The sequence below is a fragment of the Protopterus annectens genome, chromosome 1.part0 (assembly GCF_019279795.1).
Source record: "Protopterus annectens isolate FY-2018-M chromosome 1.part0, PAN1.0, whole genome shotgun sequence".
NCBI classification, from domain to species: domain Eukaryota; kingdom Metazoa; phylum Chordata; order Ceratodontiformes; family Protopteridae; genus Protopterus; species Protopterus annectens.
The window spans coordinates 125333032-125352998 of NC_056725.1; the positions used below are offsets into that span (position 1 = coordinate 125333032).

Sequence of the window (19967 nt, forward strand, 5' to 3'; positions counted from 1 at the left end):
ATTCCTCAGAGGTTGGATTAGAGGACTGCCAGTCACCTCTGTGTTTCAGGAGTTCAAGGATATCACCAAAAGACACCTCAGGCGGTGACCGAGGGGATCCTTCCCCCTCATAAAAATCTGTGTCTTTGGTGAGGGACTCCTCTGTGGAGTCTATGTGCTTCCTCTTACACGAACGTTTCTGGTGGACCTCCTCAGTGAGAGAAGCTGGAGAAGACAGCGGAAAAGGAGATTCCTGAGGGAATATGTCCTGTGGCCCTTGCACCCAGTGTCCACTAGATACGACTTGTGAAACCAGTGTACCAGAGGAGGGTGGAAGTATAGACAGTCCTGTATCACCAGCAGCAGCGAAAGCCTTCCCATCAGTTGGAAGGCTGGTCCACCCGATGAGGAGTGCATGCCTAGGACAGGGGTCACCCCTCCCCTAAGTGGCTCAGCCTGCCGACCCGAAGTCCCTGGATGGCTGTGGAGCAGCAAACTATGCGTGTCACAACTGACATCCTGGGTCATAGCAAAACTTTCCTGCCACAAAGGCAACTGCGGTTCCTTAGTGAGATCCAAAAAAGGGACCGCAGAAAGGGAAGACTGTGCTATATCCATGGACGTCAAAGGCAATGAAGGAGGAGAATAAGAAGGGGTCTTTGCAGATGGGTGATCACCTCCCAAGGAAGGATAGTTCCTGAGGGGTGGGATACCTCTGGCCAAGAGTACCTGGTCCACAAGACGCAACACATCATGTTCGGAAAGGCTTCTAGTGGACCTCACGGAGACTGAGGGAGAAACAGGCCTGTCCACAAAAGAGGCAGACTCGGTGCCCATCTCATCTGTCCACACCGAGGACATCGGTGCCGAGAGAGACTGGACTACTGTTGTCTGCACCGAAGAAGTCATCGGTGCCGAGGGCATGGTCTGCACCAACACAGGGATCAGTGCCAAAGTGGTTGTCGGTGCCGAAACTGGAACCGACAAAATTAGAGTCAACAATAAAGGCGTAGGTTCCGACGAAGATCTCAGAGCCAACTCCGTCAAGGTCTGCACCGACTGGAGGGTCGGTGCCGATACAGTGGTAATAGGTGCTGATATATAGAAGGCTGCAGGAGAAGACAAAGCCAAAATCACTAATGGAGCTGAAGGCCTCGGTGCCGACGGTCTAGACACCGAAAGCACTGGGGCTGACTGAGTGAGCTCCGGAGCCGAAACTTTAGCCTTTTTAGGTTTTGGTTGGCGGGAGTCCCCAGCTGGGGATGAAGGCAAAGATTTAGCCTTAGTAGGAACATCCAAGGTTTTCTTATGGGCTCTAGGAGGGGTTGAGGCCTCCGACCCAGAAATAGCCTCTGAAAAGGGAGATTTAAGAAGTCCCTTCAGTAATAGCTTGGTTTTCCTTTCCAACAAGGTTCTATTAGAAAAGTTCTCACAAATAGTACAGGGTGGGTCAACAGACAAATGGGAAGCTCCCAAACAATAAACACACAAAGAGTGTGCATCAGAAGTAGGCAGTTTGTGTCCACAATCAAAACACTGCTTAAACCCCGGACTACCTTTCTTATCTGCCATGACAGCAAATTAATTAATAGAAAAGGTACCAGCAATGGTACAAGAGAGTACCCAAAGGTATGAGAGAAAAAGGAAAAGGATTACCAATGATGGTAAAGAGAGAATACCTTGCGGTAAAAGTGGTAAAGAAAGAAGCAGAAAACCTGAAGAAATTATGTACGCTAGATGCGATAGGGTAAGAGACAATAAAATATGAACTTTTCTGACAGAAAAGTAATCTGTAAAACTATTAAACAACAAATGACTGTACTTAGCTCAAGAGAAGTAGCTTGACACGACCGAATGGCAACGCAGCAAATGGAATCTGAGGTAACAGGGAGAGGGAGGCTTGTGGGTAAGAGTTTAACTTGAGAGTCTGAAGCTGAAGCGAGCTTGGAAAATGGCCGGCTCGGTCGGAACCGATACCCATGCGTAAGGAATGAATGAGGATTAACAATATCAGATTGATATTTACAAAAATGATTACAGTAACATAAAAGGTAAGTTATAATAATAATTAATTAAAATACATTAAAAGATTTAGCTAAAATAGAAGAGAAACAGAGTGAAAAACAGAAAAGTTGAATAATAACAAAAGCGATAGTAAGAAAAAATAAGGTAGCAAAGCTATAAAAGCTGGAAACATGGAACTATGAAATAGTTTTAAAAATGTATGTTATTGCAAAATCCCAGGAATAAGTAATTAACCATTACATAGAAGATCAGAAAATGTGGGTTAAAAAGTGTTATCCAGCTGATAAACAACTGTGTAAGCAAGTATAGGACAGGGATATCTGTGGGTTCTTTTCTTGTCTCCATGGTTGTCAGTAGAGTTACTATATAAATAAATAAATAAATAAATAAATAAATAAATAAATAAATAAATAAAACGGGGCATGCTCCCTGTAAAAGCATGGACAATATAGTTTTTATGGAGTTTACGCTTGAAGCATTTTGCTTCATTCTGTTGGAAGACTAACTTAGTTTACACTCACCAAAATGTAGGGGGGGATAATGAGTTCCTAAACCAATCCCCTACCTTACCTTACCTAGGATATGACCTATTTTATACAACACACTTCTTTACTGATAGACCGTTTGATCAGTTTTTGCTTTCTTTATCTTGGTGAACAATTTCATCGGAAGGAGGAAAGCATATACACCTTGTAAGCCTAAAATGTTGTACAGGCCCAGATTAATAATGCAGTCTAAGATGCAGCTGGGGCCCCAGTACAGTGACTAAGCCAATAGACTGCAAAACGAAGGGCAAGAAAATTTGCCAAATACACAGCAAATGTCACAAGCAGAACACATCACTATACAGCTCCATATAACATTAAACGGTTAGAGCTAAAACTACATGTCATATAGTTCAAACTAAACACGTCTCATTCTATCCAATTTTGTATCAAAACTGAGAAAGGTACTCCTCATCTTACTGTTTATGTAGTTACCAAAATTGACAACATTCATAGATAATGTTCTTTAAAGAGTATACACTGGAAATGGCTGGGTAAATGAGAAATGATGAACTGTATCAGCAGGGTGAGCAAAGGCTAAAATTTAAACATAGGCTTGAAAACCTCTAATATATACTCTCAATACAGGATCCAAAGAGGATGTGTATGTGCATGAGTACATTTGTGTGGGGGTGACAGTGGCTGAAAACATTTGAGAAACAAGTGTATTTTAAGGTGAAGACAATGTATCCACCATCACTATATGGTACATACTCAAATCATAAGCTTAAAAAAGTGATTGCTGATCATGAGGAACAGAATTTTCAAGAAAGGCACGAGGAAGTAGAACTCTAGAAAATATAATATTGCATGCAAAAAAAAAAAAAAAGTCGAGTGCATGTATTTTCATGAGAGATTTGATGAATCAATGAACCCTCCGTTTCTATAATTATGTGCGCACAGTAATGCAGTCAAAACACCAACAGGTGATGAGTTGCATGTTAGATAGCTGGTAATACATTATAAAAGCAAACATTTTGTTGACACTTTATAAGAAAAGAACATTATTGCCCATTTCACAGCATAATCTTAGATTTCAGTCAAATTATTCCATTAGCCTGCATCATCCACATAATGGACTACTCCTAAGCAATCATTCCCTTACTGTCCTGGGATCCATTCTGTGAGGTTCCCTCCCAGTCTCTGTCAGAAGTCTTACAGACTACACGGAATTTGAGTCACAACTCCTTTACCAACCCAAAGAATGCTCCAAGGGCTATTTTTCTTTTTACCTGCAGTTATCTCACCCTCCTCCCCTAAACTCCATATCCTGCTATTCTGCATTCAGCACCACCTGAAAATCTGTAGTGTCTCAAATTCTGCATCTGCTCCTACTCTCTGCCTCAAATTCTCTCCACATTCTAATTCTTCTCTCCCATCCAAATTTCACTCTAAACATCTTTCTAACATACTTATCTAAAGTTATAACCATCATATAAACTCATGTGCTCAACTCCTTACTAAAATGCTTGTATTATATCATAACCCTTAGTCACAATAATTTGATTATGTTGTAACTAGACTACACTATGCTATGCTACACAATGTTACACACCATTTAAGTGATCTTCTCTGCTGTAATTGACATTGCAATGTATGCACTTGGAAAGTGCTCTGCTGTGTTCAGTTTAGCCGTGTAATGTCTGAAAGCAGCCCCTTTGAGAATCAGAACCTTACTTAATTTAAATAAAGTAAAGCAAAATGAAATAAAATAAATAAATCTGCAGTCAATAACTTGTTACTTATGGATCTGCTTGGCAACTCTGCCTGAAGGTTACACTGAAGACTTGTGAAATATTTTGCTATGTGTATACTCTACAATGGCTGGAACTTAGCAGTATGATAAAAGCACTCCACTTTATTCAATTATGTTATACCAACATATGCAGGGTTTTTGCCTTAAAAAAGAAAACATTTCAAAAATATATGTTATAGCTTCAAGAGAAAGTTTTGTATGTCAAAATTGTAGCATGCATCATCAAAATCATCAAAAAGTCTTTCCCCATTTTCATAAGAGGCAATGGTATCTAATCCAGTGTCACCATTTCTCTAGATTTAAAGCCACTGTCCAATTTTCTTCAACAGTTATGTCCACCTTCCTCTATCCATCTTTCTTAAGTGGACATCTTGATCTCCTCTTGACTTCTCCCTGTCTGTCCTCAATATGCTTTACTATATAATTTTCTACCTTTCTACTCATGACTGAAACACCATAATCTAATCTACTTGGCCTTTGGCTTCTGCTTTGATGTCCTTATTTCTTCATCTGTCCAACAATGTGCATCCCACTAGCCATCTTTGGTAGTTCATTGCCATCATCTCAACATTCCTCATCTGATCTGCTTTAAATGTTCATGATTCTGTGTCATACATAGTTCACAGCACTGTTTTGTACACCTTACTGTTCAACTTCTTTGGCATTCTTATGTGCCATACTACATCCAAAACATTGTGTCAGATGGGTGCAGCACCTATGAGTCTAGCCATGACCTCTTCACTCAGGCTGCCTTTCTCTTTAACCACATTTCCCAGATACATGATGTTGTTAGTCTGTTCCACTATTTTCCTTTCTGGCTTAATTTTAAGTTTCTTCTGATATCCCTTATTTGCTGCCATGATCACTCTCTTGTCTGCACTCTATTTCATCCCATGTGACTTCACGTTTGTTGAAGTTCCTATTTAGAATTTGTTTGCAATGCCACATCATCTACATACAGCAGATGATGTGGCATTGCAAACAAATGCCACATCATCTGCATACACAGCTTTGTTGACCTTAATGTAGTCCATCATCAGCATGAACAAGAGTGGGCTCAAAGATGAATCCTTATGCACACTTACTCCCACTGGGAATCTCTCTGTGAGGCTAAACACTGTTCTTACTTGTGACACTGGGTCCGTGTACATAGCCTGCACTAATTCTATTAATGTGTGTGACTTTGATCTATCACAGGACTGTCTCAAACAGCATTACTGGGACCTTGTCACATGCTTTTTGCAAGTCTAGTAATGTTCGGACAAACTCTTCCCACATCTCCAGCTTCTTCTAGTTGTGGACCTATCAAAAAAGCAAGAGTTAATTCCATAATGAGAAATGAAGTAGGAAAATTAAAGGTCTAGGTAAATCATTTGTTAAGCACATATTGTATGAAGAAAAAATGTTCGTTGCATTTTAGAATTAATTATTTTGTGGCTGTCTCATTATCCATGCACAACTCACAGAAGAAATGTTGTTACATTAATTGACTACACAGTGCTTCAGAACATAATATAGAGCACTTAAGGACCACTTCTCATATCTGCATAGTAGAAAGAGTGGAACTGACAGTAGTAAAATAGGATCCTGCATTCTCAAAACATGGTCCTGTTCAGTTATCTGAAGCATGTAAACATGTTAATGACAACACTCACTACCAGCAAAGAAAGCAGTTTAACATCTTCCCTCCACTTGCTGGCAAAGGAAAGGGGCAATTAAACCAGAGGAAGCAAAAATGGTGGTTTAAATCAAGTCACCAAGCCTGAACTGATAATTTGATAGATGAGTTCAGTCAAAGTCATTAAAAAAGTAGTGTTTTGGCTGCCTCAAGGTCAAAATATCATAAAAAGGTCATTATGTATCTTACAGAAGGACCTCATCTACACAACTTTCTTAGGCTGACCAGAGCCTGCTTCACTTAATATCTGTGCCACAAGGTATAGAGCTGAAGAATGCAGTTACAGTCTAAGTCACTTCCTTTAGGTTTATCAGGGAATGGCTTATTTCTAAACTGACTTTGTAGCCTTCAAATGTTCAGTCCCGTTCTGCATATAATTTTTGACTTTCCATTAAATATAAAAAGTTATAAACCAATTAATTTATTTCACTAAGAATAATGCTAGTAATAATCCTGTGCTCCTCTTTAATTTACATTCTGTAAATATCTTATTAGTCCTGGTAAGAAATCATATATTTTACTTACATCTTGTAACTGACTATACAGAGTAATACAATTTATTCACAATAAAGCTGTACAATGAACAGTGACAATATTCAGACACCAACCTTTGCCAGGTTGATAGCAGATCTCCCAGTTGAGTTTGACGTTGTTTAGCCAGCTGTTGACCTTTTTCATATCTCTGCTGCAAAGCTGTAGCATCCTGAATAGCCTTTTCTTTGTTAGGAACCTTTTGGGCACTGACCAGCATTGAGGCAATATTGCTCTTCATCTGTTCTAAGGACTCACAAAGATTCTGTGTAGTGATAAAGAAAAAGGTACAAAACAAGTGTGGCTTCTGTGTCATGAAACAATAAAATGTACTTTTTTAAATATATAGTAAACAGCATAAGTTCTGAAAAAATAAGAAGCAAGTTTTAGATGCTTTCCACACACTCCATTCTATATATCATGCTTCTCTGTTAAACATCAGTTATTTATATATGTTGCCTGACTAGGACAATGACTATGACTAGACACAACTGAGTTCCCCCTCTTAGGGAGAAAAAACAGCCTTAGCAGCATTTACTATGCTAAGACGATCAGTGCACCTTTAAAAAAGGCAAGAGACAGGAGATGCGCATCATATATGCAGCCAGGGGCAGAGATTTTAATATGAAATAGAATGGTCAAAAGTGGTGATGCCAGATCACTGTGGTGATCTGTGCAACAAGCAGCTAACTAGTACTGTCTTCTTCTTACTCATAATACGTTGGAGCAGTGATGTGCATGTATTCAGTATACTGCAATGTTAAAAATGTAGAGCAAAAGGTAAAGTCTATCTTAATGTCTGTGTGATGATATGAGATAGTGCCATCTATGCCAGGGAGAGTAGGACAGTACATGTGTAACATATGCCAGCATAGCTAGCTGGAGTTTTGCCAAGAAATTTATGCCATTTTACTATCACACTGATTTGTAGAGATGCTTGTGTTAAAATGTATTTATAAAGTTGCTTGTGTTAAAAATTCATCAACAGTGGGTCCTGCTGGACAAAAAAAGAGAGATATGCATGTATGTCAGACAGTATTATAACTAATTAAATGTATATGATTTAACAGAGAATTCTGGAAGGGAAGAGGTTAATCTCAGTCCAACTAATTTTGAAAATAGGGTGCAAATTAAATGAGTTGGTTTAGGCCATAAAGATTTTATCTTACAAGTCTGACTGTAGCCAGAGACAAAAATGTGTGATAAAACCAGTACTAGGAATCTTACTGTATTGTCCTTAGGGTTGAACTATTTGCTACCCTGAAAGGGTGGATGTTTTTGAAGTTGTTTTATGGATTTCAGATGCTGCAACAGATCTTAGTAAAGCTTTGCGTATGTATTGTACCAGAATCAGGTGACCAGACAACAAGCATTGAAATGATTTCTTAAGCTATTAATGAGAGATATTATGGAACCCTCACAGCAGCTCTTTGTTTTTCAGAACCTGACAGTAAAGATATCTCACAGATATCTCATACAACCATATACCTCATCTTGCCTTGCTGTAGTAAGCAACTCAACACTCATAATCTTGCCTTGCTGTAGTAAGTAACTTAACTAGGGAACAGTAATTTTTTAGTCAGTCAGGAAAATATAGTGAGATTAGTTAAGTATTGCTTTTCTGCATCTGTGTGAATATATCCAACTGTGCTATTTTTATGTCTCCTGTGATTGAAACTCTGGTGTTTATTGTAACTAGATATTCAATATTCTCACATTTTCTATTTTATTATTTATTACTAAATATTTCTATACTTTTCATTGTGGCTTGTCTTTTAGAGAATACTTTTAACATCTTAAGGGTATTCAAGCTTATTTTAGTGACACTGTGACCACTCCTGAAAGCCTTGCTGCTTTGGACAAACTCTACCATTTGTATTGGTATTAATGTTACTCAGTATAATTGGATACCCTTGTAAGAGCCTTAGAGTAGCTGACTGGTGACAGCATAATTACCTTATAGTCTAGGCAGAAGGCCAGAGCTGCTAAATCTGGGCCAGCTTTTTCCAGGTGTGTGTGTGTGTGTGTGTGTGTGTGTGTGTGTGTGTGTGTGTAAAAATGAAATATCCAAGTGTGTGTGTCAGCTGCTTGGAACAAGGACACAGAGTGCCAAAACGGTCAGTGTGAAGTCTTGTTTGGAGCCTGGAGAGAGACAAAGAGTCCAGCTCCAAGTCTGGAGTGTGCTCCCTGTGTGCTCTTAAGGGAAATTGTGCTTGGTACAGACAGCTGCATCTGAAAATACTGTACGTATCCATTTTTTTTCAAATACCTTTACTGAATTATCACTTCTAACATGGGAAAATTTGCATTCATAAAAAAAGTAATCAAACTATATTAACATAAACATTATACTTCACATATATTGCTATATATCATATAACCTAAGCAATATTACATAAACTATTTAATTCCTGCCTTTTTTTAAACAAGAAACATCTTTATTCAACCATCACTTACTACATAGACAATCATACATTTATATAAATTAAAACAAAGATTTACTATCAAAGTTATGAAACCCGAACCATGAAAGTTCACATCCCTGAACTGGAACAACGGAAACCATCAAGCTTGCTGCTCAAAACGTTGATTCATTCAGAAAACAATAATCAACATTCAACAGTTACAGGACCGCTCACCATCTGAAAAAAACACTGCTGTCCAGGCATACACATTTATACTATTGAGCAGGGGAGCAAGCCTCCCTGCACCCCCAACATCCCCTGCAAATTATATATTCTAACTCCAAGATAATACTACAGTGAAGAAAAGGGTAATTTTGCCAATCCTCACTGTAGTGCAATCCAATTCAAAACAGTGACACTCATAACCACAAACCCAAGCTATGTATTGACGTTTCAGATTCGACAGGATTTTCGTTTGCAATGATGCCTATTTGTACCTTTACCCTTGACCTTATGAACAATAGTAGGGTGATTTCATAATTTTGATAGTAAATTGAAAACAAACCAAACTGATACAATCCTAGTCGCAAGTATTTTACATCACAAACCATACTGACACACTCCCAGTTGCAAAAGCATACACTTATAATCTGCCCAATCTTTCTCACTCAAACATTACATAGATCATTTAAGTCCTGCCACCTTTTAGACCTCATTTATCCCTTGTATGTATTGTTCCCACAATTCCAATTTTTCCTATGCAGTTTGCTCCTACTCATTTCTAAATATCTGAATTCCAATTGTTTTATCTCTGTTACTATATTCATTACTTTCAGTATAGTTGGTTTAGATTTTAATTTCCATTTTCTAGTACTTGCTTTTTTGGCAACCGCTGTTATTAGACCAATCTGCCCACCCGGCATCTCTGACAGTGCACCCCACTGGAAATCCTTAAAGTCGGCCAACTCACTGCACTCCCAGAAAATATGTTCCTAATTACCTCTTTCTTCCCTTTCACACCTCCAACATTTACTGCCTGCCTGAGGAAAAATTCTCTGGGTCTAGTTGGGGTATAAAAATATCTATGTAAACATTTCCAGGCAAAAATCCAAAATCTTCTAGATTTTGTTGCATATTTGGGAAATACACATATATCCTCCCATTGTTTCTTTGTGAATTGCTTATCTAGTCTCTCTTCCCAATCCTTTCTAACCTCCTATGATTGATTCTTATAGTTATCATGCAATATTTTAAATGGTCTACTAATTATTTCTTTTTTAATGGCAACTTCTGTTTTAGATTATAATAAAAACTCCATCTGTGCTAGTCTTTCATTTAGGGCCCCCTATTTCTTTCACTTTAACTATACTTTGATATCAATCTGTGATAGGGAAGGCAATCTCTAACCTGCAAGCCAAATAAATTCTTGGCATCTTCCCATTCTATCATCTTTTCATCTCTGGTTATTTGCTCCCAATAACTTGTTTCCTTTGCTAGTTTTCTCCAATAAATTCTGGCCCCTCTTGCCTATTGTCTGTATCCCTAATTGTAGTCATCCCTATTGGTAGAATCTCCTTTCTCCATTCCTGTGTTGGTTTAGTTCTTCGAATACGTTCTGCTCCTTTATGGATATAATATTCTGCATGCTTACTTTTATTCTCCTTAATGGTCTGGATCCAAAATCCCAGACTCTCCTTATTTCTTGAACTTCCCCCATGTTTCATCATCTTCCCTTTCCCCTTTGAATTATAGTTTTCTGCTTGTGCTGTGCATAGAAGTCTTAACTGTGTAGCTCTGAAATACCCCCTCATATTGGGTAATCCCAATCTTCCCTGTTCTTCTAGAAGAATCAGTTTATCCCACTTGACTCTTGTTGTCTTCCCCTCTAAGATAACGTTCTTCAGCTCTTTATTAATTGCTACCCACAACTTATTTTCTGGTTGATAAAAATATGCACCTCACCTGTGTATAAGACTAAAGGGACTAAAACATTTTAACTGATTGCATCTTACTATCCATATCCATATAACAAAGCTTCCATTTTCTCATTTTTTGTATTATCTTTTGTTTAGTCTCTTCCCACATATCCTTAGCTGCCACACTAGAATCATTTAATCCATACACCTAAATATTTCATTTTATCATCCCCATAAATATGGGAATTCCTTAACCAGTTCATGTGTGGGTACAAAATGTACCGCTATTTACTGCCTTTATTTTAGCTTTATTAATTTTGTATCCTGAAAAGATCTGAAAGTGTTTCAAAATGTTCCAGGGCAATGTAATGTCTTTTTCTGGTTTTGTCATATACAAAATAATATCATCTGCAAATAAAGCCAGCTTTTCTTGATTACCATACCGATTGTATCCTTGAATTTCTAAGTCCCTTATTTTCTTTGCCAATGGTTCTAAATATAATGTAAATAATAAAGGGGAAAGAGGGCACCCCTTCCTGGTTCCTCTGCTCAAGCAGAAATTATCTGAGGATTCCACTCACTTTAATTTTAGCCTCCAATCCCTCAAATATTCTCCTAATCAACCTTATATTCTTTCAGGAAATACAAATGCTTCCATTGCCCTGCTCATAAAGTCCCAGCTTACTCTGTCAAATGCTTTCTCTGCATCAAGACCCACCAACAACAATGGTATTTTCTTACATTCTGCTTCCCTTTGGATCATCAGTGTTTTGTTATTGTTGTCAAATGTTTGCCTCCCTCCACAAAACCACATTGATCCACAGCTATCAGTTTTGTCATTATTTTTGCCATTCATTTAATCAGTATAGACATGAAAACTTTATAATCACGGTTTAAGAATTGAAATGGGCCTGTATGAAGCTGGATCTGATGGACCCTTACCCTTTTAGGTATTACAGCTTCCACTGCTTTCTTGCAGGATGGTGGTACTTCTCCTCCTCTTAAGATACTGTTAAACAAAACCTGTCAGATCTTGATCAGTTTTTTTCCCTCTTAGCTTCCAAACTTCTACAGGAATACCATCTAGTATTGGGGACTTTCCTATAGATTGGTTATACATCACAACTTTTATCTCATCTCCTCCTATCCTGTAGTAATTGAGTCTCATCTACCTCTAATCTTGGCATATTTAATTCTTCCATAAACATTTCCATTTGTATCTTTTCTTGATTTTCATATTTCTCTGCTTTATAGAGACTCTCATAGAATTTCCAAAATATTTTTATACCTCAACAGGATCTCTTGTACCTTCTTTGTTATAGGCTGTATACGTTTGGCGACAGCCCTTTCTACTTTTTTTCCTGAAACGTTATGCTAAAAGTTTTTGTGCTCTAGTGTTATCAAAAACAGTTGCTTAACAGCAATCTTTCTAAGCTCATGTTTGTTATCGAGGTAATCCCTTATTTTCTGCCTAGCATTCTGCATTCGATCCCCTTCTTGTTCTCCAAGATTCCCACTGTTCTACAACACTTTAACATTTGTCAGTCCCTCTAAATAATTCTCATTACTTCTTAACCATAGCTCCCTTTCTTTTATCTCCACCCTATTTTTAAACCCCATCTTAATTTTATCCCATTCCCTAGCTATAATTTCAGAAGAAATTTCTATCCTAACAGCTCCTGAATAATCTCCACTACTGAGTCTTTAAATTCTTCTCTCTTCAACAAATAGGTGGAAAAGTGCCAATGTCTCATTTTTATTTCATTACCCTGTGTTTTTTATCTTTGCTATTATTGGCGCATAATCTGAAATAGTTATTGGGTGGGTATCAAAACTTTCAATTAAATACACGTTCCTGTGAAATATAAATTTTATCCAGCCTAGAGTTTTTATATCTTGGGGAATAATATGCAAATTCACTCTGAACTGAATTCAGATCCTCAATGCCAAATATTTTCATAAAGTTCTTCAAAAATCTACCCTCCTTTGTTATATTTTCCCTTCTGGGCCCCCCAGACACATCTTAACTGCTGCAAATCAAATTTCTGTCCCCACCTATAAGTAACAGTCCTTGCTGAAAACTGATTATTTCTCCAAGAATTTTCTTAAGCTCCATTACAGCAGTTTTAGGTGGAATGTAAATACATGCTAGTGTAATTTTCTTTCTTTGCCTGTAGCCCCTTAGCACTACAAATCTGCCATTATTATTTTTTATCTTCTTCTGCCACTATTGCTGCTCCTCTTACAATTAACGTAAGTACTCCTCTTCTCCTTTGTTCCAGGTATTCCACTGGATAAACCTCCTGAAAACCTTTCTTTATCAAATTCAGTTCTTTCTAAGTGTGTCTCCTGTAACAGCTATTTGCCCTCTACATTGTAATACAGTTCACTACTCTTTCTTGTTTATATTTATCTGTGAGACCATTTACATTTAAAGACCTTAAAGAAAGCAACATTGCATTAAAAAGTTATTATTCCCACTTTTTATGTATAACACCATTTTTGTTAAATGTCTAGTTCCAGATTTTGTGTTACATGCATGCACTGTTTGGCAGGTTGAACTTTTATACAGTTGTTTCTTGTCATATACATTTGAGACTGTGTCACATCTTATAAAGCTTTCATTTTATTGAACACCTTCAAATAAACTAATAAAAAAATACACATCCCCAATAACCCCTAAAACTTATGAAGTTAATACTATCACATAAAACTATGTACACCTTCAAATATTTAAGTTTTATCCTCCTAATAGGAACAGCAGTCCCAAACTGACAGCCACACTCATAGACTTGAGTTAACCTAAAAAAAAAGGTTATCCATGCTAAGACGCGTGGTGCAGCCTATGCTTCTACTAAGTGCTCATTGGTTTTGTCTTATCTTTATAGCTCTCCCAGCTGGGAAAACCCCTGGATATTTTCAGAAAACATTAACTACCTTGGAAAAGCCCCTGAATGCTTTCAGAGAACATTTTCTACTTTGGGAAAAACCCTGAATGCTTATTTCCTAGCCAATTTCTGTTGTCGTTTTTTTCTTTTCTTCAGCCAATCACACTCTACCAGTCTGTAGCCAGTTTCTCTTTATCAGATTGTTTCCATGGAAACATGAAGACCAGCTGCAGAATTGTTACGCAAACATGTATTTACTTGAAAAAAGCCTCACAAAATTCAATGTTTCCCTTTATCCACTTGCTCTCTCCAAAAACCTGTCACCAAATCAGTCTAAGGTCCCCAATCCAGTCACTTCCCCATTCAAGAATGAGAAAAAGCACATCAATCCCTCTTCCATCATGCTTTTCAACCAGGCTTATTTTCCTTCTTTTAATACATAGCAGTTCCCACACTTCCCAAAACTGAACAAGAAGAGAGAGAGAGAGAGAGAAGAAGAGTGAAAGAAAAGAACTGCAGCACCGGTTTACAATTCCCACCACACTTAAAAACAACTGAAAAAATTTTACTTTACAGCATGCAAAGAAAACCACATGCCATACCATTCAAGAAAAAAAATCCCAATTTACACCCAACTTTCTCCCTCCTCTTTCCCTCCCCAAAGCACCCCTGCAAACACCAATGACATATAGCAGGGTTAATTAACAATCTGCATTCAAACTGGAACCTTAGTTTGAGAGACAGCCCTACAAAACTATCTGCAAATATATAGAGCTGAGTATACTTTTCTATATTATTCTGTATTATAGAGCTAAATTGTTTGCTTAGATATCTGTTGTATATATATATATATATATATATATATATATATATATATATAGAGAGAGAGAGAACAGTATATATTTTTTGGCTTTATAATTTGCACATTCCTCACATCTGTGTTGAAACTTTTTCCCCACCCCCCTCATTTCCTGCCTTGTCTTCAGCTATATAATTGAGCTACTGTTGTGTGTCCTGTTAATTAACAATCTGCATTCAAACTGGAACCTTAGTTTGAGAGACAGCCTTACAGAACTATCTGCAAATATATAGAGCTGAGTATACGTTTCTGCATTATTCTGTATTATAGAGCTAAATTGTTTGCTTAGATATCTGTTGTGTGTATATATATATATATATATATATATATATATATATATATATATATACATATACATATATATATATATATATATATATATATAGAGAGAGAGAGAACAGTATATATTTTTTGGCTTTATAATTTGCACATTCCTCACATCTGTGTTGAAACTTTTTCCCCACCCCCCTCATTTCCTGCCTTGTCTTCAGCTACATAATTGAGCTAGTGTTGTGTGTCCTGTTAATTAACAATCTGCATTCAAACTGGATTCTCCAAGTGCAACTAACACTACGTAAGACTGCAATCCAAATTGTAGCTTGCTACAGATCCCCCACCATACCCCAAGATTCTCACTACACCTTTCTAAGCATACTGGAAAATATTAAGATAGAACCAAACACCCTAATACTGGGTGATTTTAACTATCCTGCCATTAACTGGGAAAACTACTCATGTCCCAACACCTTTGCGCAATGGTTCTTGGAATTCATAAATTCCAATGCCCTGGATCAACTAATCCATAGTCCCACCAGGGGCTCCAATATCCTAGACCTGGTCATTACCAACATGGGAAATCATTGCTCCATACCTATGGTCACCCTCTCGTTAGTCAGGTCTGACCATAAGCTAATCACCCTTAACATCCACATCCCACCCCCACCCCCCAGTAAAGAAACCACCATAAAAAACTTCTCCAAAGCCAACTTCATGCTACTCAAGTCAGAAGTGACAAACTTCATGACACCCATGCAGACGGGAACTGAAAGTTCAACTGCTGAATCCTACACTAAGGCACTGTACGAGCACATCCACTCATGCATGAATCGTGCCATCCCAAATAGAACCAAAATGCTCTCATCCAAAAAAGGAAGCCAATCTGGTGGTCCCCTGCCATAAACAAACTTTACAACAAAAGGAAGAAACTTTTGCAGAAAAGAGGAAAATCCCAGGATGCAAAAAACTCTCTTACTAGCCTCAGTAAGAAACTGAGATGCCTCATAAAATCCCCCAAAGCTAGTTACGAAAATAAAATTGCCAAAGATTCCAAAGACAACCACAAAGCATTCTATAACTATGTCAAGAATATAAATGGCAATGCTCAGATCTGCTCTGAGCTAAAACAGAATGGCATTAAATATACTGATCCGAAGGATATTGCCAATATCCTGGCAGATCGATTCAGTGCCAACTTCACTCCCCTCTCACCCTCTAAATGGCCCATCTCAATACTGGAAGATTGCCAAATTCCAGTAATAACGGCCACACAGGTACAAAACGCACTCTCTAAAGCCAAGAATACAGCATCCATGGGACCAGATGACATCCCGGGCTGTGTACTACATGAACTACAATATGAACTGGCACCTCACCTAAGTGTCATGTTTAATCATAGCCTCACCTCAGGTTTCATGCCCACTGAGTGGCGCAGAGCTACAGTTATCCCAATCCACAAGGGGGGATCCACCTTGGATCCCGGAAACTACTGTCCCATCAGTCTGACAAGCCTGATCTGCAAGGCCATGGAGCGTATTATCATGGAACTTATAAACAAAGACATTGGCAACCTTCAAACACTGGACCCCACCCATTTTGGGTTTGTGAAGGGCCGATCTTGTCTCCTGAACCTGATTGACTACTTTGAATCAGTCTCCAGAGCCATGGACAAGGGTAATGTGGTCCACACAGCCTATCTAGACCTTGCCAAGGCCTTTGACACCATCCCCCACTCTGGAATCATAGATAAACTTACTAAGTTGGGCCTTAATCCCTATGTCACCCAATGGGTTGCTAAATGGCTTACTGATAGAACCCACACTGTAAAAGTAGCAGACTCCAAATCCAGCTCCAGACAAGTGACAAGTGGAGTACCTCAGGGTTCAGTCCTGGGGCCGCTCTTGTTTGGCATCTACTTCTCTGAAGTACAGGTCAACACTAAGGGACTCTGGCTAACAAAGTTTGCAGATGACTGCAAACTGGGAGCCATTATTGAATCCCCAAATGATGCGGATACTTTGCAAAAGGGCCTTACAGAAACAGATGCTTGGTGCCAGAGCCATGGGCTCAAGCTCAATGCCAAGAAATGTATTGTTATCCCCTTTGGGAAAAAACATGTATCCATGAATTACCATATAGGTGGCAGTACACTAAACACAGAAAGTGTGATAAGAGACTTAGGGACACAGGTGGACAGTGGTCTCACCTTCGATAACCACATCGCCACAAAAGTCAGGAAATCCTTCTATGTGGCACACCTCATCACGAAGGGCTTTTCATCCAGAAAAAAGGAGGTCATTGTCCCACTGTACTCATCCCTCATTAGACCCATTATAGAATACAACACCCCATTTGGTATGTACCTCTCAAGACATCTGCAATAACTGGAAAGGCCTCAGAAATACCTCACTAAAAGAATCACAGGCCTAAAGCAGATGCCCTACGCTGACCGCCTTAAAAAACTCCAGCTAAACTCTGTCGCATATCGTCTACTCAGAGGCGATCTCTGCTTAACATACAAGGCCATGTCAAACCCAGAGCTGTTGGACATGCTACAGTTAAAGAAATCCCAATCCCTCAGAGCTACACACTCCAGGGATCTAAACCTTGTCATCACAATAAACAAAACATGCTGGAGGGATAGGTTCCTGACCCAGAGACTCCCAGACTCTGGAATAGATTGCCCATACATGTCAAGCAGAGTGCCTCTTTGGACCTCTTCAAGAGGAACCTTGACGATTGGATGGGAGAAAGGAAATTCATCCCAGGGATCACGTCAGTCGCCCTGCTAGACAGGGGTCCAGGAAAGTAAATAATGTGGGAAGAAATAGCCGGGGAATTGTTATGGCTAGGCTTGTATAGGCCCTAGGGATGATAGCCTAGTACCAACCTATGAACCTATGAACCTTAGTTTGAGAGACAGCCTTACAGAACTATCTGCAAATATATAGAGCTGAGTATACTTCTCTGTATTATTCTGTATTATTGAGCTAAACTGTTTGCTTAGATATCTGTTGTATATATATATATATATATATATATATATATATATATATATATATATATAGAGAGAGAGAGAGAGAGAACAGTATATATTTTTTGGCTTTATAATTTGCACATTTCTCACATCTGTGTTGAAACTGTTTTTCTGCACCCCCCCTCCCAGTTCTTGTTTGTAGTTTAAATTTGGTGGCTTTTGCAGTGCCCGCCCCACTGTAGATTTGATCTAAGACACTCCCCCAGGCCCATCTCTTTACTGCATTCTACCTAATTAACCCTTTCTGCACTTGCTTTTAGTCCTTTTTAATTTAATTACATTTTTTCAAACTGTGTGTGGACTAATATTGCTACATATTCAAGTGTGCCAGCTTGCACTGCATGAGAATTGTATTTACTACTGCTTTTGCTACTTTTCTGAAAAAAAAAAAATTCATCTGCTTTTACTGTACTTGTGTTTCTTCCTACTTTATTTTGCTTTTGCGTCATCTTAAAAGTACTCAATTGTATTTATTACTGCTTGGTGTAACTCATTCTAAGCATTTTAGTTTCAACACTTGGGCTTCAGACCAGTTGTTTTACATTGAGAGGGTTTGTGGTCTGCACTGTAGTGGCAGAACAGGTAGCTTACATCCTTCTAAGTTGGGAACTGCTGATTGAGGGCTCAGTGTCTGTTATTCTAAAAGTGTATTAATTCTGGTTTAAGCACTTGGGCTTTCAGGCCAGTTATTTTACATTAAGAGGGTTCATGGTCTGCACTCTTGTGGGAGGAGAGGCTGGACTCTGCCCTTCTGAGCTGGGAATTTCGGGTTAAAGGCTTATAGTGCATGCATATCTGAAATGCTTCTTACTGAAATTGGTACACCTTGTTTGCTGTAGCATAGAATAGATCCAGGCCTGCTGAATCTAGCTTTGTTTGTATAACTTGAGCACTAATCCAGGCATTCTTTAAAGTATTCAATTGTATTTATTACTGCTTGGTAGTAACTTGATTAAAGTGTAGCTATCATTCTAAGTCTTTTGGATTAAGCACTTGGGCTTCAGACCAGTTGTTTTACATTAGGAAGGTTTGTGGCATGCACTGTGGTGGCAGGACAGGTAGCTTTCATCCTTCTAAGTTGGGAACTGCTGATTGAGAACTCAGTGTCTGTTATTCCTAAAGTGTATTAGTTCTGGTTTATGCACTTGGGCTTCAGGCCAGTTATTTTACATTAAGAAGGTTCGTGGTCTGCACTCTTGTGGGAGGAGAGGCTGGACTCTGCCCTTCTGAGCTGGGAATTTCTGGTTAAAGGTTTATAGTGCCTGCATATTTGAACTGTTTCTTACTGAAATTGGTACACATTGTTTGCTGTAGCATAGACTAGATCCAGGCCTGCTGAATCTAGCTTTGTTTGTATGCTTGTTGTTTGTTTGCTTGTTATTTCCCTGGAACATTAATTCCACCTAAAACGTGGCTTCTCAGCACTTCTGTGGATCCCTAGTGATATCTGCATTGCTTACTGTACTTATTTCCTTGTTTCACTTGAAAGAAAGTTACTGTTTGTCGTTTTTGCATTTAAGTTACCTGTAACACATTGCACTTAAGTTACCTGGCACTTGCTCACTAAAACAATTATATAAGTCAGCACGAAAAATTAAAAGCACTACACCCTCACTCCCCATTGGCCCTTGTTTTCAATTATAAAGGAATTCCCAATATTATTCTAGCATGTCCAAAGGTCAGTTGTCAATCTCCTCTCCGGTCCAGATGGTGAACCTGGGAATCTTAAGGCAATGTTACAACTGCCTCATGTACACAGACAACCCTCTCCTCCTCCCAACAAATTCCAACACATGTGAGAGATGCAACCATATAGCCAAATTGGAGGCTAAGCTCTCTCATCTCAGTACTGGCATAACCAGTCAGGAGGAGAAGGAAACACACTCACTACAATTCCAGTCTCACATAGACCTACCACGACAGCAAACCAAACACATAATCACACAAAAACATACTCAGAGACTCTAAATAAAGATCTGCCTAAGCAGCTGAGACCTCCAAAGCAGACACCCAAGCAACCGCTACCCCAAAACAAAACACGTGCAACACATATCTCACAAAGCCAGTGTGCC

General features: G+C 38.6%; 1 protein-coding gene across 1 annotated transcript in view; it reads right to left on the reverse strand.

Moving 5' to 3' along the window:
• Positions 1 to 19967, reverse strand: part of LOC122793396 (nesprin-1-like) — an 876647-nt gene that overhangs the window by 183434 nt on the left and 673246 nt on the right. The window contains exon 34 of the mRNA XM_044061803.1: positions 6592 to 6779. Within this exon, the coding sequence (XP_043917738.1) occupies positions 6592 to 6779 (188 nt within the window). The remainder of the gene's footprint in view (positions 1 to 6591; positions 6780 to 19967) is intronic.